This window comes from Myotis brandtii, unplaced genomic scaffold (genome assembly GCF_000412655.1).
Source record: "Myotis brandtii unplaced genomic scaffold, ASM41265v1 scaffold350, whole genome shotgun sequence".
Taxonomy (NCBI): domain Eukaryota; kingdom Metazoa; phylum Chordata; class Mammalia; order Chiroptera; family Vespertilionidae; genus Myotis; species Myotis brandtii.
This window is the reverse complement of record NW_005363468.1, coordinates 2259610-2287245: the sequence shown is the minus strand read 5'-3', so window position 1 is coordinate 2287245 and position 27636 is coordinate 2259610. Positions and strand designations below refer to the sequence as shown.

The following is a 27636-nucleotide window of genomic DNA, read 5'->3' as shown; positions in this document are numbered from 1 at the left end:
TTTAGCAAACATTTGTTGAGCATCTAATTGCAATGATCAGGACAGCATTCTAGGTGCTGGAGTTACACCTGTGAGCACTGTTGACAAGTTCCATCATCATGGGGCTTATGTTTTTTGTGAGAAGAGATAAATAAAACACATTAATAAGATACATGCTAACAATAGATGCTATGCAGAAAATTAAAGTCAGATTTGTGTTAGACAGTCTGAGTGTCTACTTTAGATTTTGTGGTCAGGGGAGGTTTCTGTAAGGAGGTAACTTCGAAGTTGAGCTCTGAATAGCAAAAGTAGCCACTAACAGAAAGGTGGGGGGGAAGAGAAGAGGTAATAATTAATGCAGATCCCTAAAGTGGGAATATGTCACTGTGTTGTAAGACTAGAAAGAAGATTCATGTGATCAGAATACAGGAAGTAATGGAGAAAAAGGAGGGGCTTAGTGATACAGAAATGCAGGAAAAGGCATTGGATATATTACAGCTGCGATGTAAATCCTTGGAGGGTTTTAAGCAAGAGAGTGACCTAATTTGATGTATAATTTTAGGAGGTCACTAAATACTCTGTGGATAATATTTTGGGATGGGGTAAGAATAGAGGTAGAGAGACTTGTGAGGAGCCCACTGCATTTGTTCAGTTGGAGATGATGGCCAAGTCGTGAAAGTGCAGTCGTTCTCCTTATCTGGGGTTTTGCTTTCCACAGTTTCAATTAGCTATGGTCAAACACAGTCTGAAAATATTAAATGGAAAATTCCAGAAATAATTCATAAGTTTTAAATTGTGCACCATTATGAGTAGCATGATGAAAACTCACACTGCCCTTCTCTGTCCTGCCTGGGCCGTGAATCATCCCTTTTTTGTTCATCATATCCACGCTGTTTGCACTTTGCCTATTAGCCACTTAGCCTTCTCAGCAGTTCCACCATCATGGTATCTCAGTGCTTGTATTCAAAGGGCAAGAGAAGTGATGCTGGTAATTCAGATATGCCAAAGAGAACCCATAAAGTGCTTCCTATAGGTGAAAAGATGTGTATGTAGAGGAAAAACGTATTTGCTGTCATCCACAGTTTCAGGTATCGACTGGGGTCTTGGAACATATGCTCCATGGATGAGGGGGAAATGTTATAGTAGTAATTTAGATAGAGGTTTATGAGTGGATTTGGGGCGTGTTTTGAAGAAGGAAGGGTTTCAGTTGAGAATGAAAGGATAGGTGGGAGGCAGTGGGAAGGTGGCAGGGTTATTTACAGAGCTGGGTCAAAACAGGGTTGTGTGATGGCAATGTCCTTCCTATAGCATTTTGGGGGAGAGTATTGGTTACACAGGTGTATACATGTATGGAAACTCAATGAATTAATTGTTCATTTAAAATCTGTACTTCACTGTATATTCATTTTACCTTAAAAAAGTTTTTAAAAAGCAGAGCTGAATTGGGTTGGCTAGAATCATAACTTTTAGGAGAAAGACTAAATTGGTCCAGAATGAAGCTCTTGATAAAATTGAGTGTAAATGTTTATATAGGATCTACTAAGTTAATGTAGATTCCTGAGACAGTATCATGAGATAAGTGGTATTTTAGGAAAAGTAATAGGGCCATGGCTTGCAGAATGGATTAGATCTTTGTTATTATTCTAAGTATGGTTGCATCAATATTACCTGAAAACTTGTTAGAAATGAAGAATTCCAGACCCCACCTTAGACCTACTAAATCAGTAAGATCTTACTGCATTTTAGGTAAGATCCCTGAGTGAGTCATACATACTAAGTTTGGGACTAAGGAAGATTTACCAACTTTCTATGGTGAAGAGGGCTTGAATGAAGCGATAGCAGTAGGAATGGAGAAATAATCTGAAGCAATTCGATAAATTATGTAGCTGATGCTTTTGTCATGCCAATTAACAACCACCTAGTATTATATTCTTTTGTTACATTGTTTGCATTTTGTATTCATTTCTGTCTTGCATATTTTAAATATTTTAAATATTTCTGAGCAGTTTTCTACCTGTTGCCCTGCAGGATTTCTCATACTATATGATTTCTTTTTTTTTTTTTTTAAATATATTTTATTGATTTTTTACAGAGAGGAAGGGAGAGAGAGAGTTAGAAACATCGATGAGAGAGAAACATCGATCAGCTGCCTCCTGCACATCTCCTACTGGGGATGTGCCCACAACCCAGGTACATGCCCTTGACCGGAATCGAACCTGGGACCTTTCAGTCCGCAGGCCGATGCTCTATCCACTGAGCCAAACCGGTTTTGGCCTCATACTATATGATTTCTTAATAGGGCCTTAATGGCATCTCACTAAGAATTTACATAGTTTCTCAGTATTTAATATGAAAATACTGTCTTGGCCCACTGTTAATGGATAAGAAAGGGTTGAGATTAAGTACCTTTTGAAAATATTGGGTTCAAGTTACTTTTTAAAATGGAGATATATTAAGTGGGGACAATTGCAGAACTCAGTTTTTTTTTTTAATTATTCTGTGTCTTATGAATATCATTTCTAAACATTTTATGGAGCAACATTTAGAACTAGCATTCTTTTGCACACACTTTAGGATAACAGTCCTGCCGGGGTTCTTGTTCCAGCATCAAGAAGGGTTCAGCAATCTGGAGAAGGGGCTGTGCATAACTTAAAGAGTCCAGAGTCGAAATATAATTCTGAAAGGCATTGGGGGTCAGAGGAGCCTAGCTAAAGAAACTAAGATCTCCTCATCTCAGGACCCCATGCTTTTTATTAACACAAATTGTCCTGAGGCGAGGCAGAGATATACACTTCAAAGGGTAGGGTTTCATATACAGAGGCATTGTCAGAATGGGGGAATTAGCCTACGGCTGTTCAAGTGTTTGGCCAGTAGGAGGCAATAACATGTAGATTAAGATGCCCTGAGCTGTCTGGCAGCAAGCAATCATCCCTTTTCAGGTTTGGGGAAATGCCTTTAGCCATTCCCAGTAGGCAATAACGTATGTGACTCAGCCCTTGTTGAGTCCCCAAATTCCATCAATCTTTTGATGAAACTCTTGCAATTATGACATGCTGGAATTGGCTTCTGGCACAGTCCCTTGTGGAATATAAATCTTGAAAATTTTCTTTTGCTTCTCCTTTCTTAGGTTATATCTAGAATTTTAGTCCTTCTCCAACTCTATTTCTATCAATACTTAGTTTAATCACTTTCTTAAAACTTAGCACTTATAGAAGAGATTAAATTTGTATGGAAACTTACAAAGAGACACTAAGAGTGATCAAGTTGTGGCTCATTTCTGTATATTGCTGTTAATGACCATAATACATGCGGGGCAATGAAACTTAAATGGGAACTGAAACTTGAAATGTTTTCACTTGGTGGACTTTTGGGAATTGACTAAACATCACCTTTCACCAGACGTAATGGTTTGCTTTATATTATTGAAACAGAGGAGCATTTATGAACTCCACAATATTTAACCCCTAATATTTTCCATGTTCATTTGTGATTAAAACCAAAGTTCAAACTAATATATCTTAAATGGAAACCATCATTAATGTATAAAAATTATTTAAAGAAATCTGATTTATTTGTGTATAGTACTTATTAGGTAAGCTTTATCATTGGGTTGTATAGGACATACAACCTGCTTGTTTAAACAGTTTAAGAGAGATTTTCAGCCATTAATTGTCTTCCAAAATAAAGCATCTATAAGCTTAAGATTCTTGCCCTGCTGGTGTGGTTCAGTTGGTTGGAGCATCCTCAGGCCCATCAAAGGATTGTGGGTTCGATTCCCCGTTAGGGCACATACCAGGTTATGAGTTGGATCTCTGGTTGGGGCACGTGTGAAAGGCAACTGATCGATATTTCTCTCTCACATCTATGTTTCTCCTTCCTATTTCTCTAAAAATCAACATTTTTAAAAAAAGATTCTTATACCGGTACTTGCAAGAAAATTCTAAAGGGGGATAGTTTTCTTGCCATTGTAATTAGTTATTAATATTAATAATAGGAAGCAAAAGGAGGCCAGACATTATAAGCATGGTCATCTGGGCATCTTCACTAGGAAGCTGCAATTTCACTCTCCCCAGGGAACCAAGGGTCCATTCCCTGCAAATCAATAGGGGAAGGGACTGGACAAAGGGGAAGATGGGTGCATACAAAGTAAAGTTGGACTGATGCAGGGAAAATGCGTGTCTGTCAGTCTAACCTGGGAGCAAAGGTCATTGGCTAGAGGGGTGGGGCCCATGAAAATTTGGGAATACATAATCCCTAGACAAAGGAATTCTCTCTCTCTCTTGTTCCTCTGGCTTTGCACCTGCTTCCATGCTCTCATCTATGTACCCTTCATAGTCATGTGGCCCTAGAGGATGTATGGCCCATGGCCATGTGGACCCCACATGCAATGACTGCATCTGGGAACATAAGCTAACCTAGCCAGATGCTGGACAGGACTGTGTTAGGACTATAGGGCAGTATGATCCTTAGTCACCATTTGTAGCTTCCCACCACAGGAGAACAAAGACCAGAAATCAGACCATATAAAGAATTAAACTGTCCTAAAGACACCTGATTGCACACCTGCATTCCATCCACACCAAGCTCACCAACTCAGCCTCCCGCCATTGACTGCATATAAGGTTGAAACTCCAGCTCCTGTCATCAACCCAGTGTTCCCTTGGCTCTGTGCTGTTCAGCCCTTCCCTTTGGGCATCCTATCCCCCATCCCCTTTTCCTTAAATTCAATTTTTCTTAAATCACTGTCTGAGATGGCTATATAGCCTGCCCATGCACCACCATGTTAAACCTTTCATACCGTGCAAATATGGGATGGAAACTCTGGGCAATGGCTTTAATCCTAGCTCTGCTAAAGACGAAATGGGACTTTTTCCTTGGCAGGACAGAGAGACATGGGATCTTGGAAACTCAGAGATTTAATTCCATGTATATAAATATCACTCATTCTCTCATGCAAGTCTCAAAAAATTCCTTTTCTCGTTACATTGCAAGAAGCCCACTTCCACCACCAACAGGTGGGGACACAGAGAGTTTCATCACTTTTTACATTTTTAAAAAAATTATTGATTTTATAAATCAAATCAGAGAGGAAGAGAGAGAAACATTAATTTGTTGTTCCACTTATTTACACATTTGATTGCTGCTTGTATGTGCTCTGACTGGAGATCAAGCCCACAACCTTGGTGTATCAGGACAACGCTCTAACCAACTGAGCTACCTGGCCAGGGCCTAAGCTTTTCTATTTAGAGAAATGTATTTCTTTTAGAGAAAGCCTATATATATATACACACATACACATACACATACACACACACACACACACACACACATTACCTGGGAAATAACATGTGCATGTGTACATATGTGTATGTACTAGTGTATATGTATGTACACTCATGCTCACATACATTCATACTTTGAATAGGCAAATAACTTTAGTCCCAATTTTCTGTATATTATTTAAATCCCTGACTGAGGAGGTGAGGTTTTGGCTCTGAGTGATCCTCCTCCATCTGCTGTGTAGTGGCTGCTGGCCTCGCGGGAACAGTGGCCATGGACAGCTGGGGCGCTTTGCTCTCCTTCCAGCCGGAGAGGGATGTGGTGGGTCCTCCAGGGTGAAATTCCGGATTTCCCCGGGTCTTCCGGTAGGAGCCGTGATCAACTGTGCTGACAACACAGGAGCCGAAAATCTGTATATTATTTCTGTGAAGGGGATCAAGGGACGACTGAACAGACTTCCTGCTGCCGGTGTGGGTGGCATGGTGATGGCCACAGTCAAAAAAGGCAAACCAGAGCTCAGAAAGGAGGTACATCCAGTGGTAGTAATTCGACAACGAAAGTCATACCGGAGAAAAGATGGCGTGTTTCTTTATTTTGAAGATAATGCGGGGGTCATAGTAAACAATGAAGAGGAAATGAAAGGTTCTGCCATCACAGGACCAGTTGCAAAGAAGTGTGCAGATTTGTGGCTCAGGATTGCATCCATTGGTGGCAGCATTGCATGATTCTCTGGTGTATTTGTAAAGGAAAAACCAATTAAAAATTGGTGATATGAAAAAATAAAATATAAATATTTCTCTCTTTTCCACGACCAGCACAGCTAGAGAGCGGACAGGAGTCCTGAGTAGGGGCAACGGGGGATTGAGAAAATGAAAGAGACAGACACAAAGACAGTAGGGAAAGCTGGGACCAGGTGGGACAGCTGTCCTCTGATGGAGAGACAGGGACCCAGAGCCGATACAGCTTATTTATTTTATACAATAAGATACCAGGAAGTTTTACTAAAGTTTAAGATAAAGAAAATATGTGCATTGTGGTGGCTTCTTTGTAATAGTCACTTCTGGGTGGGCCCGGATAATTGTGTTTGTTCCTGGTGCCTGGCTGGATTTAGATAATATCCACCCCCGGCACCTGAGCTAAAGGTCAGACTGACAACTCACCTGCCTCTGGCAAGGTATGCTTCCAGGGCATGGCTCTGCCAGGCACCACTGGATTCAGACGACAATCAGCTCAGGGGCCTTTCCCAGGTGCTCTCTACAATAAAAAATAAAAAATAAAAAAAAATCCCTGACTGAAGTTAAAGTAAAATCACTTTGGAAACTGTGTCATCATTTTAAATGGTTTTTAGAGCTAACTTAGAAGGCTTTGTACACACATACATATAGCTTAATAGTTAATTTTTTTCATTTTAAAACTTTATGCTTCAAAAGACAATACATCAAGAAGATGAAAGATCCTCTGAATGAAATAAAACACTTGAAAATAATATAAGTGATAAGGGTTAAGTATCTAGAACAGCGATTTTCAACCTTTTTTATCTCGTGGCACATATATGCTAATTACTAAAATTATGCAGCACAATAGTTAATGTTTTTTGCTTATAAAAGTCTGCTGTAATATCTTAAAACGAAGTCCCTTGTGCTTTCAACAAAATTACAGTACAACTAAAAACTAGGTGTAGCATATGCTGAATTTTTCAGATCGCAGAAATTGAGTTTTATCATTTACTTTGCTCTTTTGATTTCAAATTTTTGACCTCTTAAGTGCATAAAATATTGTGTTGTTGAAGGCTCCATGTCATGAAGGGCATTTATTTTTTTGGTGTCAATGATATCAGTGGATCAGACAAGTACACCATGCCTTAGTGTACGGTTATGTTTTTACTTGTTTTGTTTTTCAATAAAAGTTATTCTAAATCTTTCTCTTGACTTCTTTGTTTAGGATGGTGATCCTGAACCTGTTTGTTGCTTCCACCTAATTGATAGGGGAGAGTCCCAAGTTTGACATTTCCACACTCCACACCTAGATATTCTGTGGGAGGTTATGTAGACAATAACAGCTATATATATTATGAGCATTATCTTATATTCTAATTGATAAGGTGGTTGGTAATCTTTGGTTTAGAGGCATTACATTTACATAACCTCTACTGAAAGCTATTTTGCAAAATGGATTACTTAAAATAATTTAAAATGCTTAGAAATATATAAAAAACATTTTAATCTATAAGACAGGTATGTGTATAAATTGAATAACTCAAAATAAAAATTCACGTGATCAAGAACAAATCCCAAATGATATGGATGACACATTTGATTGTCTGTGTCCTTTATCAGTATGCTAGAGGCCCGGTGCACGAATTTATGCACGGGTGGGGTTCCTCAGCCTGGCCGGCAATGGGGGCTGATAGGGGCCATCTCGCCCAGTCCCCATCAGGGCTAATCGGGGCCTGCCAGCCAGGGGGAGGAACCACAGGAGGTTGGCCAGTTGTGGGAGGTTGGCTGTGGGAGTGCACTGATGACCAGGGAGCAGCTCCTGTGTTGAGTGTCTACCCGCTGATGGTCAGTGTGCGTCATAGTGGCCAGTCAACCGGTCGTTCAGGTGACTGTTCGTAATGGTTGCTTAGGCTTTTATATATATAGATAAACGAAATTGGTATTCAAGTTATGTTCAATATTGTATCCTTTAAGAGCTTAAAGGTTAAGATCTCTGTGTCCTACACATGTTCTGGAGGATAAGATGAAAATAAATTGCTTGAGGCTTTATTTGTATCCTAAACATGAAAGACAAAGTACATGCATGCAAAGGTTGTAAATTAGACTATTCTTAAAGAATGTTGTAAAACCTGTCTGATGGAAAGTTGCCTATTGAGAATTTAACTACCAGTGGTACACAATGACAAAAGACTACATTTGAATTTTCCTTTAGGGCTAAGTGTTAGTTACTTTTCTTAATTCTGCCCTGAATACTAAATATTTGAATCCAGAAGTTCCTCCTTTCCACCACCAGCATAGAAGTATGCACATTTGATAACAGTGTAGAGTTAATGCTGATGTTACATTATTCATATTTTTTTGCCATTGAGACAAAAGCATGATACTTCCTAGTCTGCTCATAATTTTAAAAATGCGTTCTTTTGATAAATTGATGTGTTTTATAAGAAAACTGCAAATGGCCTAAATATTTCTTCAATTTAATATGATAAAAATAACTGCACTTATGGCCATATTCTGGTATCTATATATATAAAAGTCCAGCGACGGTTATGGCAGAATGACCAGAAAGACCAGTCCACCATTTGCTATGATGTGCACTGACCACCAGGGGGCAGACACTCAATGCAGGAGTTGCCCCCTGGTGGTCAGTGTGCTCCCACAGGGGAGCGCTGCTTAACCAGAAGCTGGGCTCATGGCTGGTGATCCATGGCAGCACTACCAAGTGGTGGCAGAAGGCAGAGCGGCCAGAATGAGTGTGAGCTGCATGGCGCCCAGCCCAGGTTTGGGCTCTTCCCTGGCTGACTGCCACTTGGCACACTGCTACATCCCCTTGGGGGATGTCTAACTTCCGGTTTAGGCCTGATCCCCACAATCAGGCCTAAACTGGTAGTTGTACATCCCCGAGGGATCACAGATTGCGAGAGGGCGCAGGCCAGGCTGACGCAGGAGGAGGGGGAGGGGACGCAGTGAGGCCTGGATGCGCACGCTATGGCCCAGGGATCCCAGGAACCACAAGCCCAGAGCTTGCTTTCCAATAAAAAGGAATTTTAAAAAGCGGCCGGATGCAGCCGCCCTGGGAAGAGTGGCTCCAGGAGGGAAAAGCCGCCCAGGCCCCGCTCAGCCCGGCTGGCATGCTGTAAAGGACCACACACCGACCATGGTAGTGCCCCCCACCCCACTGCCTCTTGGTCCTGAGGCTCATGGTGACTCCAAAGCCAGTCGTGCCAACAGCTGCTCCCCATCCCTCTCCATGGCTGATGCAGTGCTGCCGGGCCACACCATGTCAGCTCCGGCTTCCGGCTTCCAGCTTCCTGCCCGCCCCTTTGTATACTATGTGCGCTTAGGGTTATGGCTTCGGCCTTTCCAGCCAATAGCACCACAGCACAGCCAGAGAGTGGCAGGACACAACCACCAGGGCTGGCTGGGCATTGATTTGGCCAGTGACTGACATCCATGTCCAGTTACACTGCATGCTTACATTTGTAGGGAAGTAGGGCTCGCCCCTGCCCCCCACCTCACCTTCTAGGCTGAGAAAGGCCTGCTGATCTCCGTGTTTCTCCTCCCGTCCAGGATCAAAACCTCTTGGGGATGAATAATCCCAGCGATGGCCCCAACACACACTTGGTGTCACTGTCACCGACATTCCCAGTCTTTACAGCCTGATCCTCATCCCACAGTGCCCTGCTCCACCCACTGCCACTCCTCACCTGTCACCCCCCAAGGAGCACCTTACGTTATCCTATTTGAAATGTGAGCAAGATCTCAAATGCCACCCCCTGTCTTTCCCCCCCGCCCCAATAGCTCCCTTGCCCTATCTTTCTTCCTCTAAAACTCTTGCATTTTAAAAATATATATTTGATTGATTTTGGGAGGCAGCTATGCTTACCACTATACCACCAATGCTGCACTATTTGATTGATTTTGAAGAGGGAAATAGAGATAGAAAGATCAGTGATGATAGAGAATCATTGATCGGCTACTTCCTGCACATTCCAAACTGGGGATCGCAACCTCCCATGGCCTCTCCCCCTGGCCGGCAGGCCCTGATTAGTGGTGAGGGAAGGAGGGGGGTAGGTGGGGAGGCGGGGAACCTGATTGGCCCTGATCGCCGGCCTGGCCTAGAGACCCAACCCGTGCACAAATTTCGTGCACTGGGCCTCTAGTAGCTTAATAATCAGGTACATATGAAGTATTCAGGACAAGTACTGATTTTATTTTAAGAACTGTAGAAAATATGGCTTAGGGGCAAAATAAATAAAGGAAGAATGTTTACAGCCAACTGTTCACCTGTTTTACCTTGCTCTTTTCCAGTTTCAGAAGACAAGAGCTTATATCTCAATTGCTATGAATATTCCAGTGAAATTTATCTTTATTGTTGAGAGTATTACAGATGTCTCCCTACTTTCCCCCATAGCCCCTCTCCACCTGGCTCCCACTCCACCCCAAGATCTTTTAGTTTTTAGGGCTAGTAGCCATCTATGGTTTCCTTACTGTGCGTGGAATGCCTAGAGAAAGTGATATCAGTAGCTAAATTAATAAAACATATGTCAACGTAAGAAATGTTCAAACCTGTAGAGAATTTTTATGAGTTTATTTGAGCCAAATTGATGAAAATTGTTGGGAAACAAAATCTCAATGGATTGAGAAAATGCTCTGAAAAATGGCAGTTTTTACCACTTATACATTACAATCAAAGAGGAAGACGTAAGGGAGTTACAAGAAATTCATTGGTGATAGATTAGGGAAGCAGAAGAAAGCAAAGGGAGGGGGTGGAATCTCTGGGACTGGATAGAAAGTAAAATGGATGGACACGTAATTATTTTACAATTGTGATTTTAGGAGAGTTAACAGTCAATAATGAACATGATAACAATAACAGTGAGGGGATTTGTGGTCTCTGCTCTGGTGTGTGGTTGTGTCCAGAGGGGTCTGGAAAAAAAAGGGAAATTACCCTGAAATTCCAAAGGTTATGGTAGATGCAAAAAGATTATAGACAGGATCAGTTAAGGTAAAGATTGACCTTTGTCAGGAAAAATACTGGCCCAGGACATGACTCTCTGCCATGCCCTGCCTTTAGTGATAAAGTTTTCATTTCTGACCATCCTATGTGGTTACTTTTGGTCTCTGAGTTTGTAAGGCCACCATGCAGGCCTCCCTGAGATTGTCAGGTTTAGTATGCAGAGTCCCTTTTTCACCCTCAGGAGAAAAATGCTTAGGCAAATTTATTCACGTCCCTCTGATATTAATTCTGTAATTGATAACTATGTAGATGTTAGGGATTTGTTGAGCAACTAAACCCAATTTTAAAATGGGATCCAGTTATTCTTAATCTTTTTGGTTTCAGAAGCCTCTAAACATTCTTAAAATTATTGAGGAGACCAGAAACTTTTATAGGAATTATATCTGTTGACCTGTATTAGAGAATAAAGCAAATTTTGAAAATATTTATCAAGTCATGTAAAAATAAATCACATAAATATTATTTTTATAAAAATAGCTATTTTCTTTAAAAAGCAAGAAGAGTAGGATTATTTTACATTTTTGCAAAATTTCCTTAATATCTGACTTATGGAAGAGAGCTGGATCCTCCCATCTCATAATCAATGAAAAGTGCTTACTGAAATTGGCAAATTATAGAGTCAGTGGTGATCTATGTCAAAACAATTTTGGAGATAGTCATTTGAAGACTAGGTCCATGTCTCCTGCATATCATTTTATCCTATGAGTGTGATCTAGTACTTGACATATAGTAGGGACCAGATGATATTGTTATCAGAGAAAGTGGGGGATCCTTTTCCTTTGAATTTGGAAATCCTGGCTGATAGAATGTTTTAAGAGAGATTTTTTCTACTATCAATTAGTATTCTTTTCTACTAAGTGGATATTTTATGAAAATTGCTTCACTAGAACCCTGGCCGGTGTGGTTTAGTTGGTTGAGTGTCATCCCATGCACTGAAAAGTCAGCAGTTCAATTCTCGGTCAGGGCACCTATCTGGGTTGCAGGGTTTGATCCCCAGCTGCGGTGTGTATGGTAGGCAAACGATTGATGTTTCTACCTCACATCAATGTTTCTCTCTCTCTCTAAAATCAATAACAAACATATTAAAGCCCTAACCAGTTTGGCTCAGTGGATAGAGTGTCGGCCTGCAGACTGAATGAAGGGTCCCAGGTTCGATTCCAGTCAAGGGCATGTACCTTGGTTGCAGGCTTAATCCCGGGATTGATCCCCTACTAAGCTGCAGGAGGCAGCTGATCAATGAGATGTTTACTCATTGATGTTTCTAACTCTCTATCCCTCTCCCTTCCTCTCTGTAAAATAAATAAAAATATATTTAAAAAATTAAAAATTGCTTTACTAGAAAACATCTGGCCTTGGTAATTTAGAATTTCAGTGTTCTTACAATCTTGATCGATAGCACGATACTGAGATTATAGTGGTTCTACAAAAACAAAAGACATTATTCGGATCTCTATGAATTATCTAACTATCATTGCTTCATGAACAAAGCTCAGACTTTTGTTTTAGACATGACTTGATTTTGGCTCTGACTCTGAGTGATCTTGGGCAAACTATTAACACCTTACGTAAAAGTACTCTCTGGCAGGTTTTTTGGTGAGAGTTATAAATGTAGTACATAAAAGCCAGCATGCAAAAATGGTAAATGCAATTATCACAATCACCCCAAGAGTGCAATAAGCTGTATTGAACATAATTTCAAAGTTTGTTTCATGAATCATCAGATTCACCCAATTTTCTAAGGAATTTAAATAACAAGATGGAATGAATAGATTCCATTTCATTTCCATGCACAAGGGAACTGTGCATATTTTTTCTGTAACTCAGAAATGGTTTAACTTTTTAAAAATCTCAAAATAGCTGAAGTTAGCAGACATGCAATTTAGCAAGGATGATTGGAATTTTCATGTTTCCTTTAATAATACCATACCAAAGCATACTACTTATTAGAAAAACATTTTTATCTGAATCATCTACTCTTGGGGGATAAGATTGCTGTTGTTTCTTTTATTGCTATGTTTATACAATCTAAATAACTGAAAGATTATTTCAGCATTTCAAGTTATTATTTCTATTCATGCTTCATTTACAATTACTTGAATTTTGATGAATTCCAATACAGTGCTAGAGTGGCAAAACAAGGTCAGGTAATTTCAATATATGGTTATGGTATAAACCTATTTTAATTTTTATTACTTCTATGAAGAAAATTAGGACATACGATATTTCTACTTCTTAAAAAAAGTGTATATATATATATATTTCAGAGAGGAAGGAAGAGGGCGAGAGAAAAAGAAACATCAATGATGAGAGAGAATCATTGATCGACTGCCTCCTGCATGCCCCACACTGGGAATCGAGACCGGGCATGTGCCCTGACCAGAAATCAAATTGTGACCTCCCAGTTCATAGGTCGATGCTCAACCACTGAATCACGCTGGCCGGGCAATATTTCTATTTTTTTAAAAAATATGTTTTTATTGATTCTAGAAAGAGAGAAAGGGAGGGAGAGAGAAAGAGAGAAACATTGATTGGCTGCCTGCTGCACACCCCCTACTGGGGATTGAGCCCTCAACCTGGTCATGTGCCCTGACTGGGAATCGAACCAGTGACCTCTCCATTCATGAAATGATTCTCAACCAACTGACCCACACCGGCCAGGGCACAATATACCTACTTTTTACAGTTGGATTTCCTATGCTGAGAACAGACCTCTGAGTTCTGGAAAGTGGAGGCAACTGATCAGTGCTCATGTGTGGGCATGTGTGGGCTGAGTAGTTCTTTGACTATATTGTTGCTTTGAAAGCAATAATGCATAATCTCTCCATGTGGCTTTTTTCAAGAACATATGCATATAAAAAAGAAGGTAGGTAGCAGGTTAAGAAGTAAATTAAGACATAATTGAAATCCACGTTGCAGAGTATCCCCAGGCATATGTAACTCCAGTGGAGATGAAATTAAGTCCATTTTGCAGAGTATCCTCAGGTATATTTAACTTGACCTTATATTGTCAGTAGCCTCAATATGAAAAATATTTAGCCCCCTCTTATCAATTTTGTAATCATTAGGATTAGAGATCTCTTGCACTGTAGAATATGCCTGAGTGATGGAAGATATTAAGAGAGCATAAGGCTACCAGTCAACACCAAGAAGACAAACATCCCAATTAAAAAAATGGGCAAAGGACCTGAATAAACTTCTTCAAAGAGGACATATTTCAGGCCAATAAACATGAAAACATTTTCAGTGTCACTAATCATCAAAGAGATGCTAATTAAAACCACAACGAGCCAGGCCGGAGTGGCTCAGTTGGTTGAGCATCATCCTGTACACCAAAAGTTTGTCGCTTTGATTCCGGTCAGGGCACATACCTGGGTTTGGGTTCCATCCCTGGTTGGGGCATGTACAGAAGGCAACTGAACAGTGTTTCTCTCTAACATCAATGTTTCTCTCTCTCCCTCTCTCTTTCTCTCTCTCTAAAATCAATAAAAAAATATATTAAAACACACAAATACACACACACACAAAACAATGAGATATCACCTCACACCTGTCAGAATGTCCACTACTACCATAAGCCTATGCTTTGAATATAACTATTTCTGGAATCTGAGCAAAAAAGTTAAACCCTTTGCAGGTATATCCAGCTTGCTGCCTTTCTGCCCTCCATCTGCCCTGCTGTCATTTGTTGGAGAGAGCACTTTTTATACATTGTTCACAGGGCCTATCTGTACCCTGCTTTAACAATATTGCACTCACTGCCTACAGGAGTTGGTTTCACTCTAGGACTTACTAGACACCCTTAGACACAAGAATGCACACAGTAGTTCATTTTCCCAGTTTGAGTTATGGGAGAAGTGGTGGAAATGGGGGCACATATGTATAGCAGAACAATACAGGAAGTAAATATGACTTTTCTTATTTTTCTTAATGTCTGTTGATCTCCTCTGGGTGCCTTTAGATAAAACACACATTCACAGAAGATCTCTCAAGGTCAAACAATTATTCTCAGGTATTGGACAGTCTTAAATCCACATTAAGGGAAGGAAACAAGTCTTTAAAGCCAGAATATCTTGCAAATAATGTTCCCTGTTCACAACGAATAGCCTTTTATATTTTACACAAGAAAGTTTCAGGTCTTATTCCCCCCCGCCCCCCCACTCCCCAACATTCTTCTCATTATCTAGACTTGGCTCTGAGGTCTTTCTCTGCAAAAATAAAATGGAGCTGATTTGTGGAGAGCAGCTACAGTGTTTGGACAGGTTCAAGCCTCGGACTAATGAGAGGGCATAGTTCTCTCATGGCCACGTGCAAGTCTCAGCTTGGAAGGCAAAGCCCTCCCAACTCAGTTATAGCCAAAGGCTATAATTGTAAGCTTGAACCTATGGTCCGAACCTGTGGTCCCACGTGGCTAAGTGATATGGGCTGCAGGAGGTGCAGCAAGTAAACAAAGCTTGATCAGGTGCATGTACTTGAGTAGATTTGAAACCCACAAGAACATTGTAACCATGCCCTTACTTTGCCTCGTGGAATCTGGCTATAAAATAAAGAGACGGCTTACAGGTCATGGCGCTATCGCTAGCTCTCCATCGTAGAGGACAGCCTCCCAACCAGACCAAGCTTTTATTCTCTTGTCTGTCTTTTCTCAATCCTTCACCGCCCCCTCTCAGGCTCACCGAACCTGGCTGAGCTGGCTCAGCACATATGGTGCCCAATGTGGGGCTGAGTATGCCATGGCCGTGCCAGCTCGCCACACTGATTATAATACTTCTTCAAATAACACAGCCAGGTAGCCCTAACTATTCAAAGAGCCAACAAAAGAAGAGATTTGTGTGTGTGTAATGTGTGTGTGTGTGTGTGTGTGTGTGAGTGTAGCCTTGATCCTTGTTGAAGCAAAATCGAATAGTAGTAGGTAGATGTCTTCTCTCTCTGTCCTGAGATTGTCCCAATATCATGGATTAAAAAAAAGAAAATTTAGTTACATAGGATTGAATTGGTTTGGCTGGACTGGTCTATTTCTGTCCACAAGGATTAAAGAAGTTTAGAGTGGAGTCATGGATGGGGCATTCTTAGTGCAAGAACTCCTGGGAGACTTTGCTGGTTTACCTCAGAGACCATCTGGTTTTGTTCATGATCCTTGTGAGCATTCTAAACTGATGCCCACGATCAAGGAAATGCCATTGCCTCGTTTCATACAGAACTTTTGACTGGGCTGGGTCCAAGGCTGGCCTCTCTCGGGATTATTTCCAAGCCTTGGGGAAGCACCAGACCCGTCTCTGACGATAGAGATGGTGGGGCCATGCTGGGCTCTGAAGAACAGCCAAGGCTTCATTCCGTGGCTGTCAGTAAGGCTTACTCATTCTGCATGAAGGTGAAAGTGAGGCTTGTTAGAGGTAAACATAGCAGTAAACCTGGGAGCACAGCTGGGGTCCTTTGTTTCCAGTCCATTTTGTAGTTTTTGAATCCTTTTTTTTATTTTTTAAAAATATATTTTTTCTTTATTTCAGAGAGGAAGAGAGAAGGAGAGAGAGATAGAAACATCAATGATGAGAGAGAATCATTGACCAGCTGCCTCCTGCACGCCCCACACTGGGGATTGAGCCCCAACCCGGGCATGTGCCCTACCGAGAATCTAACTGTGACTCCTCCTGGTTCATAGGTTGATGCTCAACCACTGAGCCATGCCAACCAGGAGAATCCTTTCCTTGTTGAAGCTAATATACAGGGGTGGGAAAAAGTAGTCTAATAATGATAATAAACAATGCAGTAATAAATAATAATAATACAAGAATAAATGCTGTGTTTTGCACACTCAGAACTGTCAACCTACTTTTGCCCATCCCTGTATTATCAGTACCATCCAATATCCACAGAATAGGAATAATGAAGGGTTACTTAGAAAAACATGTACTTTTAACTTTTAGAAGCTTCCTATAATGGGTGGGCTTTTTCTTCTCTGGGCCCAATTTCAAAATGCAAACAAAAATGGCTGTTACAGTTGTAAAGTATTAAGAAGACAGTAAACGACACTGTGTTTAATTTTTTTTCTGCTATTTTTAGCGGAGAAATTTGAACAGATAGTAAGGTTGTTGCTTCTTTCAAGTAAACTTAATGAGAGGTCAGGTAGAACTTTTGTCCCAAAACAGAAAAGCCAGAAGAAAAGAATTGAAAGTTTTAAAGAAGTCCGAACTTGACTATTATTATCTTTGATTATCATTACTAAAGATATCCTTTGAGGGAAGAGACAGTTTATTTTACTCATTTCACTGGGCTTTAGGGAGAGAAGGTTAGTAAACACACATTCTCTCCTTTCCCGGAAGCCCCAGTTGTTTACTTTAAAGCTAATTCTAGGGTGAGTCCCTTTGATCTCATTGCTATCACTTAAAGAATTATAATGTAGTTTTGCAATTCTGGCTAGAATGCAGGGCTTTACCAAAAAAAAAAAAAAAGTCTTAGGTTTTATGTTAAATAATTTGAGTTCAATGGTAGGAAACTCTTCTACTTGTTAAAAAACAAAACAAAACAAAACAAAAAACCCAACCAAAACCTTTAAGATTTTTTGCAGTAGGAAGAAAATAACCAACTGCCGTTCAAATTATGGGGTTGGTTCATGGTTTGAAAGTTACCATCTCAGATGATCTCATAATGAGATGTCTGAGCACACAGGGGGATGGTCGATAAGAACCAAGGGCTTTTTGTCTCTCCCTTCTTGGTTAACCATCCAGAGGATTCATCCACTGAGCAAAGCAGTCATCATCCCAAGACTGTACTGAAACTGTCCTCAACGTTTGTCTGCCTCTTGGGGGAAGTGGTAAAACATGGATTCACCTTGTTTTTATTCCCCTTCTGCTTCCTGGAACATCTGCATTCCCCACTCCTAGCTTCATTTTTTTAATCATTACATGTAACATTTTTGGCTTCTTTTTTCTCTGGCTTCCACTTCTAAATATAGAATTGAATCTACCTGGTTGAATATCATTATGTAAGGACTGAGAATGGCATAATCCTCTAATTACTAACACTGAAGGATCTATCTTTGCAAATCGAGATGGGATAATTAGGACTTCATTATTATAGTAGAGGACTGGTGCATGAAATTCATGCACGGGTGGGGTCCCTCTGCCTGGCCGGTGATCAGGGCCCATCAGGGCCATCTCACCCAGTCCCGATCAGGGCTGATCAGGGCTGGTGGCCAGGGAGGGACCACAGGAGGGACCGCAGAAGGGCTTCAGGGCATGTCTGGCCCTGTCTCTCCTGTCTTGCCCAGTCCTGATTGGCCAGACCCTAGCAGCAAGCTAACCTACTGGTTGGAGCATCTGCCCCCTGATGGTCAGTGCACGTCATAGCATCTGGTTGAACTGTCAAACTCCTAGCGGAACTCCAGTTGAGGGGACAATTTGCATATTAGGCTTTTATTATATAGGATATGTGTATTCTTTTTCGTTTACATGAATTTTTATTTTTTTTCCAGCTTTAGTGAGATATAATTGACATATAATGTGTAAGTTTAAGGTGTATAATGATTGCTACAATAAGGTTAGTTAACACTTCCATCACATCACTTAATTACCAGTTTTTCTTTTTTTTGCAGTGATAACACTGAACATCTACTGTTTTAGTAACTTTCAAGTATATCATACAGTATTGTTAACTACAGTCACCATTCTCTACATTAGATCCCCAGAATTTATCTTATACCTGAAAGTTTGTACCCTTTGACCAATGTCTCTTCATTTCCCCCACCCGCTAGACCCTGGTAACCACCATTCCATTTCTACTTCTACAAGTTTGGCTTTTTTATATCCCACATATAAATTGGAATATACACTATTTGCCGTTCTTTGCATGACTTATTTCACTTCATAATTCCCTCAAGGTCCATCCATCAATACTGTCTAAATTTCCTTCTTTTTGTAATGGCTCAATAATACTCGAGTGTGTGTGTGTGTCACTTTAAAAAAAAGTAAATTCCTCTGTTGTTATATGTTTATATTGTTTCCATGTCTCAGCTACTGTAAACAATGCTACAATGAACATGAGATTGCAGATATCTTTTCAAGACAATAACTTCATTTCCTTTGGGTACGTACCCAGAGGTGAAATTGCTGGATCATATGGTAGTTTCATTTTTTAAATTTTGAGGACCCTTCATACAGTTTTCAATAGTGGCTGTACCAACTTACATTCCCACCAACAGTGCACAAAGGTTCCCTTTTCTCCACATCCTCACCAGCAGCTGTAATCTCCTGTCTTTTTGATAATAGCCATTCTAACAGGTGTAAGGTGGTATCCCATTGTGGTTTTGATTTGCATTTCCTTGGTGATGGGTGAAGTTGAACACTTTTTCACATACTGTTGGCCATTCTAATGTCTTCTTTGGAAACAAGTCTATTCATGTCCTTTGCCCATTTTAAAATCAGGTAGTTGTTTTGCTATTGGTATATATCTATGTGTATATAATTTTATATTTTAACCCCTTATCAGGTAGATGATTTGCAAATATTTTCTCCCATTCTGTAGGTTTTCTTTTTATTTTGTGGATTCTTTGGCTGTATAGAAGCTTTTTAGTGTGATGTAACCCTAGTTGTTTATTTTTGCTTTTATTGCCTGTGCTTCAGGAGTCATATCTAAAAAATTATTGCCAGGACTGATGTCAAGGAGGTTTTCCCTGTGTTATCTTCTAGGAGTTTTACTGTTTCAGGTATTAATCCACTTCAGGTTAAATTTTGTGAGTGGTGTAAAATAGGGGCTCAATGTCTTTCTTTTGCCTGTGAATATCTAGTTTCCCCGACACTATTTATTGAATAAGCTATCCTTTTCCCAATGACTATTCTTGGATCCCTTTTCAAATATTAGTGGACCATATATATTTGGGTTTATTTCTGGGCTTTGGATTCTGTTCCATTGGTCTATGTATCTGTTTTTATTCCTGTACCCTTTTGATTACTATAGCTTTGTACTACAGTTTGTAATCAGGAAGTGTGATGCCTCCACCTTTGTTCGTTCTTAAGATTGTTTTGGCTTTTGTAGTTCCATATGAATTCTAGGATTGTTTGCTTTGTTTCTGTAAACAATGCCATTTAGCAGGGATTGTGCTGAATCTGTAGATCTCTTTGGGTAGTATGGACATTTTAACAATATTAATTTTTCCAATCCAAGAACATGGAATATTTTTTATTTATTAGTGTTTTCTTCAATTTCTTTCATCAATGTGTTAGAGTTTTCATTGTACAGGCCTTTTACCTTCTTGGTTAAATTTATTCATACATATTTTATTTTGTTAATGCTATTATAAAAGGGAATTTTAAAATATTTTATTTTAAGATAATTGTTAGTGTGTAGAAATGCAACTGATTTTTGTATGTTGACTTTGTATCCTGCAACTTTGCTAAATTCTTCTTTAGTTTTAAGTTTTTTTGTGAGGTCTTTAGAATTTTCTCTACATAAGATCATATCATCTGCAAACCAAGACAATTTTCATTATATTTAATATTTTTTCCCTCTACCTTCTGGAGTAATTCTTCCTATTAATACATTTATTATATAAGCATGAGAAGTATACATGTAATCCAGATATTGGCTATCTTTGAACTCAAAAAGGCTGACACTTTTATGAACCATTACCAACCGTAGTGAAAATTTCAGTTCTTTTATTAGAATAACTAGAGGCCTCGTGCACGAAATTCATGCATGGGGCGGGGTGGGGGGGCGGGAGAAGGGGTCCCTCAGCCCAGCCTGCACTCTCTCGCAGTCCAGAAGCCCTCTGGGGATGTCCGACTGACAGCTTAGGCAGTCCATCCTTTGCGCTGCCTCAGAGGCAGGAGGCTCCCACCACCACCACTGCACTCACCAGTCATGAGCCCTGCTTCTGGCTGAGGGGCGCTCCCCCTGTGGGAGCACACTGACCACCAGGGGACAGCTTCTGTGTTGAGTGCATTATATAGGATTCCCAGTATACCTGTGTCTTCTTCCAATTCTTTTCAGCTACCAGGTCCCTTCTTTCTTTTAATCTGCCCCAGTCATCATCCAGCCCACTTCTCTTCTGCCCTTTCCTCCTTTATAATACAGAATAGCCCTCCCTGCCCCCCAGTTCATGGTTACTCCTCTCTGTTGTACTTTACACACTTGCTTCAAAGAAAACTCCAGCCTGAATTACACTTCTACTATACCAGTGGTCGGCAAACTCATTAGTCAACAGAGCCAAATATCAACAGTACAACGATTGAAATTTCTTTTGAGAGCCAAATTTTTTAAACTTAAACTATATAGGTAGGTACATTATTATTAACTTAATTAGGGTACTCCTAAGGCTTAGGAAGAGCCACACTGAAGGGGCCAAAGAGCCACATGTGGCTCGCGAGCCGCAGTTTGCCGACCACAGTACTATACCAAAGCATGAACTAACAAAACCAGTCTCTCCCTGTAGAGCAGTGGTTCTTAAACTGGGAGTGATTTTTGCCCTCCACCCCCGACATGTCTGAGCACATATTTGTTTGTCACATTTATAGAAGTGCTACCAGCATCTAGTGAGTGGAGGCCTGGGATTATGCTACACATCCCTCAATGCACAAGACAATTTTCCATAACAAAAAATTATCTGGCCCCAATTGATAATGGTTTATCAACTTCTGTTAAGAAACCCTGCTAAAAAGAAATTCTCGTATTAGCTGCAGTAGACAATGATATTTTTTAACTTTGTTATTATCAATGTTTTCTTACTTCTCTGCATTGAATTATAAGTTTTGTATACTCACACACTCCAGTCAATAAATAATTGCTGAACATCAGTTATGTGTCAGGCACTGAACCAGGCACTCCTAAGTCGCTCATGGTTCAAGGAGGAAGACAGATGATCTTATACCTTGTGAAAGGGGCTATAACTGCATAAAGGAGAGATACCTAATCTAGCCCACGATGATCTGTAAGATTTCTTTGAAGCATTCTGAGAAGAGGCCCGAGTTGAACATGGAAGAATACACATGAGAAAGCCAGATAAAGAAAGGAAGAGAAGCACATTTCCTACAAAGGGAAAATCATGTGTCAAGGTACATGGTTAGAGGAGTGGACTGCTGGCAACCATCAGCTAGTCCTGACAGGCACCGTGAGCCGTGAATGAGGAGTAAATTTTGGGGGGATGTGTTGGTAGCATGGTAAGATTTACATTTTAGAAAGGTCATATGATTTCTGAAATCAAGGTGAGAGCTAATGAGGGCCTTAACTAAGGCAGATGAAATAGGGATGGGGAAGAAGGGCCAATTGGAGAGATATTTAGGAGATAAAAGTGGACAGAACTAGAAATAGGTGGATATGGGAATGAGAGATGAGGAAGTCCAGCATGACTCCCCAATTTCAGGTGTAGTACCATTTACTAAATCAGGGAAGAGGGTGAAGTTGGTAGGACAAGATAGAAATCAAATTTGGACATATCTTTGTGTCATACAAAATTTTTTCATTTATAAAAGCAATATACATGTCTTTTGCAAAGAAAATAAAACAAAACAACCCCCCCCACCAAAAAAACAACAACAAAAAACCCCACTTGTTAGAGAAGTACAAAATCTGCATTTGGAAATAGCCACTACAAAATTTGGGTGAAGTTTTCCCCCCAATTTGTTCTATGTAGAAAATTATGCATTTTAAAAATACAGTAATAAATTAGGGTGCTTTATACACTTTTTTTCCCAATATATTTGAAACATCTCCTGGTGTCATTGAATATTGTTTTATTATTTATCTATTTATTATTATTTTTTAATCCTCACCAGAGGACACTTTTTCCCACTGATTTTTAGAGAGAGTAGAAGGGAGGGGGGGATCCGGCAGAGAGAGAGAGAGAGAGAGAGAGAGAGAGAAATGTCGATTGGTTGCCTCCCATACTTGCCCCAAGCCAGTTGGGATTGAACCTGCAACCCAGGTACCTACCCTTGAATGGGAATGGAACCAGTGATCCTTCAGTGCTCTTACCACTGAGCAACACTGGCCAGGGCTATTGTTTTATATTTTTAATGACTGCACAGTTTTTTTTACCTTATGGAAAAACCATAACTTACTCCACCATCCCTATTGTTGGAGGTTTAGATTGCTTTGGGATTCTTATTTGTAATAAATCCTGCTTGATGCCATCACTGATGAGTCCTCCAGAGACAGCATATGGTATTTGAAGTGTTAGGTATTTATTAAGGATCAATCCCAGTGGACTGGAGAGGGAGGAAGCAGAAATGGGCTAGGAAGAAGTTGAACTGTGACACAGGCCTATAGCCTTCACAGAAGCCATCTCTATGGAGAGGGCCCATCACAGTTGTCCTGCTTCGGGTGGGAATGTCTTTTATGTCACTCAGTCACCGCATGGGGGCTGCTCTGGGGCTGTGCGGCTGTGCTCTGCAGCTGAGGCAGACCTCACAGGTGCTGACAGATAGAGGCTGTCTGCTGACCACGCTCCTCCTATAAAGGGAGGTTTAGCTATTGCATCTCAATGCCCAAACCACAGATGTTCATTCTGTACATATATCTTTGTTCATAGCCTTAGGATAAATTCCCAGAAGTGAAATTGCTGCAATAGAGCATGGGCTTTTAAAACCTTTTTTTTTTTCTTAAATATATTTTTATTGATTTCACAGAGGAAGAAAGAGGTAGAGAGAGATAGAAACATTAATGGTGAGAGAGAATCATTGATTGGCTGCCTCCTGCATGACGGGCGCTTTAAAAAACTTTTAATATGTATTGCCAAATTACCTTAGAGAAAGATTGTAATGCCCAGCCGGCGTGGCGTGGTTCAGTGGTTGAGTGTTGACCCATGAACCCAGGAGGTTCCATTCCTAGTCAGGGCACATGCCCGGGTTGCTGGCTCGACTCCTAGTAGGGGCCGTGCAGGAGGCAGCTGATCAATGATTCTGTCTCATCATTGATGTTTCTATCTCTCTCTCCCTCTCCTTTCTTCTCTCTGAAATATATATATGTGTGTGTGTGTGTGTGTGTGTTGTACCACTTTCTCCCACCAACAGCTCATTTCATCACTGATGGATAAGAACATGACAACTGTACTGTTTTTATTTTTATTTTTTTCAATCTTTAATTTCTTTATTGATTAAGGTATTACATATGTGACCTCATATGTACTGTTTTTAAATGTTGAAAAATACCTTAAATTTCTTTGGAAAATAAATGATATTCTTCATGTTTCATTATTGTGAATTTTATTTTAAACTTCCAAGGCAGGTTACCTTTCTCTATAGGTCTCTATATACAAGTTTCCAGAAGGATAAAACCCTCTAATGATTGATGTTAGGAGGCAAAGAATTGGATTTGGATCTTCGGAGTTGCAAGCTTTCAAACCAGGGAGAGGAATGGCTCGTGTCTGAGCTGACTTGAAACAGAATCTGCAGTACCTTGCAGCTCTTTCCATGTGAGTATCTGAGAAAACAAAAGAAATTCCCACTTATTAGGAAAAATCCATATTTGACACATTACTATTAGAGAGAGAGAGAGAGACTAATGGGAAATAACCATCATTTCTTGAGAGTCTATTCCATAGCAGCAATTCCCTGAGCTTTTACAGATACCGTGATATTTAATTCTCATAAGAACCCGTTGAAGTAGATATTATTTCCCACATTTTTCAGATGAGGAAACTAAAGCTCAGAGAGTTGGTAACTTGGTAACCTTAGTCAGTCAGACTCCCAAGCCCGTGCACTTCCTATGGTTCTGGGTTGCTGTCCCCAAAGCTATCAATCAAGTCACAGAGCAGCAGCTTTAAACAGTATAATATACCTGTATAGTGGCTGTCACAACAACGCTCATGAAGATTGAGGAATGTCTGTCTTTCTACTAGACTGGAAGTACATAAAGTTCAGTGTCTAAATTTTTAAAAAAAATTTTATATCACTTATGACATCTAGCCCTTTACATATATAAAGTGGTCACTAAATATTTAACAGAATAGATGTTGAATAGCCAGAAAGAGAAACATATTTTCTGTTATCCTTTCATTCTCATTTTTGCTTTGGTCTGATCACAGTATAGCCAGGAGGCAAAGAGATGGCCCAGTCAATGGCCTCCCACTTCAGCAAGAACAATTCTCAGCTCTTCCCAAAAAAATCCATTGATTACAGAGTGCCAATGAAAAAATGGTTGAACAAAATAAACAAAAATAAACCTACAAATAAAAATCATCCTCAGGAAGTCACCCTAAAAATAAACCTACAAATAAAAGCTATCCTCAAGAAGTCACCCCAAAAATAAACCTACAAATAAAAATCATTCTCAAGAAGTCACCCCAGCCCTAACCGGTTTGGCTCAGTGGATAGAGCATCAGCCTGCGGACTCAAGGGTCCCAGGTTCGATTCTGGTCAAGGGCTTGTACCTTAATTGCGGGCACATCCCCAGAAGGGAGTGTGCAGGAGGCAGCTGATCGATGTTTCTCTCTCATCGATGTTTCTAACTCTCTATCCCTCTCCCTTCCTCTCTGCAAAAAAATCAATGAAATATATTAAAAAAAATAAAATTAACCCAGAATTTATGTAACTTATTAAAAAAAAAGTCACCCCAAACAGGAACAATGTGGGTGAAATCTTTATTCAGAAGAGTAAATAGGTTGTAATCCAGTCTTTAGAGCAGTGGTTCTCAACCTTCCTAATGCCGAGACCCTTTAATACAGTTCCTCATGTTGTGGTGACCCCCAATTTCATTGTTACAAATTAAACATAATTAAAGCATAGTGATTAATCACAAAACAATATGTAATTATATATGTGGTTTCTGATGGTCTGAGGTGACCCCTGTGAAAGGGTCGTTCGACCCACAAAGGGGTTGCGACCCACAGGTTGAGAACCGCTGCTTTACAGCTAACTTCCAGGTAACAGGAAATACAGAGGAAATAGAATTATGTTGAAGACACCACAAAGACACCATAACATAAATCCAGAAGGCTACCTCTGTTTCTTTTATAAGACAACATCATTCTAAAAATAGATGGTAGGGAGATGGGGGAGGCTAGTCTGGGTTAAAAAAAGATGTAACCAAATGCAATGTGTGGTCATTGTTTGGAGCCTGGTCTGACTTAGTCAGCTGTTAAAGACATATTGGGATCAGCAGGGGGAATCTGAGTCTGGATTGGCTATAAATTGTAAAACCGAGGGTCCGTATGAGTTTGATTAACTTTAAATCCTAACGCTAGAAATCATCTCTCTGTCTCCCTTTCTCTTTCCTCTCCTTCCCCTTCTTCAGAGACCTAGCCTTCCCCCAGATAATCAGTGACCCTCCAGGCAGCAGAAGACAGCAGCTGGGACCCGACCAAAGGTCCAAAGGTCTGGACCTCTGCCAGGCTAAAGGCAACATCCTTAGGTTTCACTTCCTAAGCTGGAACCACCATTCTGCCTACTTTCCCATGAGACCTGGAAACAGACCTCAGAGCTGTCCTCCAGGCCTGAAGAAATAATTCATTACCTTTACCTCACCTCACACCAATCAGCTCCCCACACAATGGAACCCCCACAACCCATGGTGTGTTGTGGTTTTGCCCTATATAATCTGTAACCTACACTCCATCGGGCTTTTGAGCATTAGCTTCCCTTTCTCTTGAAGGCGCCATTCATAACAAAATAGCCAACAGTGCCTGACTGGTGTGGCTCAGTGGTTGAGCATAGACCCATGAACCAAGAGGTTGCTGGTTTGATTTCAATCAGGGTACATGGCCAGGTTTTGGGCTTGATCCCCAGTAGGGGGCTGGAAGGACTCAGCTGATCCATGTTTCTACCTCTCTCTCCCTTCCTCTCTCTCTAAAAATCAATAAAAGCATATTTTTTAAAAAGCTAACATTTCTCCACTTCAATTCTTAGTGTCTAGTGTTTGGCTCAGCTAGTGCAGGTGGACACTTTCTGTTCTATAACAATTGATACTAGGTGATTATTTTTAGCTTTAGTTAATTGTGAAAATGGTAATATGGTTATGTAGAAAGTGTTCTTTTAAAATTGAGATGTATATTGTAATATTGAGGAGTGAAATATCACAATATCTTTACTTTAAAACTTCAGCATAAAAGGTGATGAATAAGGCAAAGTGTAAACAATCGTTAAATATTTTATGTCGTTTTTTCATCATAAAGAGTAAACAATCAACCAGGAGAAAGAAAAAAGGGTTTAAAAGAGGAAGAATCCATTCTTACATTGCTCCAAGGTTGCTGCCATTAACCTGTGGTTGCTGCCATTACCGGGTTTCAGTAGCATCTGAGTGCGGTCCCACGGGAGTCCAGACAGGTGAGCAGGCTCCTTTAGGATCTGATTTGTGTGTGAAAAGAACCCACGTGAGCCAACCCCCCAGCACTGTGCACCTACCCAGGGCCGCTGGGGATACGTCACCTCATGGCCCCTGAGTGTACCCAAACCACCACGGGTGGACGGACGGACGCTCAGGGTGAGGGCGGTCCTAGGATCTGAACCGGACGGAGTGGGCAAGGGGCGGGAGAAACGCCGGATCCCCCCACTCCAACCCGCTGCGCGCGGGCAGGTAGCCCCCTCACCCACCTGGAAGCAGGGCTGAGCGCGCTAGGCTGGGGGAAATGGGCGGCGTGTGCCCAGGCCACTACCCTCACCTGCCGCCAGGAGGGCCTGGGAAGCTTGGGGTGGGGACCACCGCGCACCTGGCCGCGGG

The 27636-nt window shown here is 40.7% G+C and overlaps 1 protein-coding gene and 1 long non-coding RNA gene across 3 annotated transcripts; one reads left to right on the top strand and one right to left on the bottom strand.

Annotated features, from left to right (window-relative positions):
* The first annotated feature begins 414 nt into the window (after positions 1–414).
* LOC102254599 (60S ribosomal protein L23) lies at positions 415–6044 on the top strand. The gene is made up of 2 exons (XM_005871636.2): positions 415–484; positions 5479–6044. Exons 1-2 carry the CDS (start codon positions 415–417, stop codon positions 5982–5984), a joined length of 576 nt encoding a protein of 191 aa, XP_005871698.1. The 3' UTR covers positions 5985–6044.
* Positions 6045–24208: 18164 nt separating this feature from the next.
* LOC106727024 lies at positions 24209–27626 on the bottom strand. 2 transcript variants are annotated; one of them, XR_001363174.1, is made up of 3 exons: positions 27510–27626; positions 27152–27263; positions 24209–24402 (listed from the first exon to the last, which is right to left on the bottom strand). It is a non-coding gene; the product is annotated as an uncharacterized LOC106727024 (long non-coding RNA). The 2 variants fall into 2 exon arrangements; XR_001363175.1 differs by having other exon boundaries at positions 27578–27603.
* Positions 27627–27636: the final 10 nt, after the last annotated feature.

Bases quoted from the DNA above. Each gene is read 5' to 3' on its own strand.
- LOC102254599 (XM_005871636.2), top strand. From the start codon at position 415: ATGGAGAAAAAGGAGGGGCTTAGTGATACAGAAATGCAGGAAAAGGCA. The intron at 485-5,478 runs GTAAATCCTTGG...TTTGGCTCTGAG, and splicing joins GGATATATTACAGCTGCGAT to TGATCCTCCTCCATCTGCTG.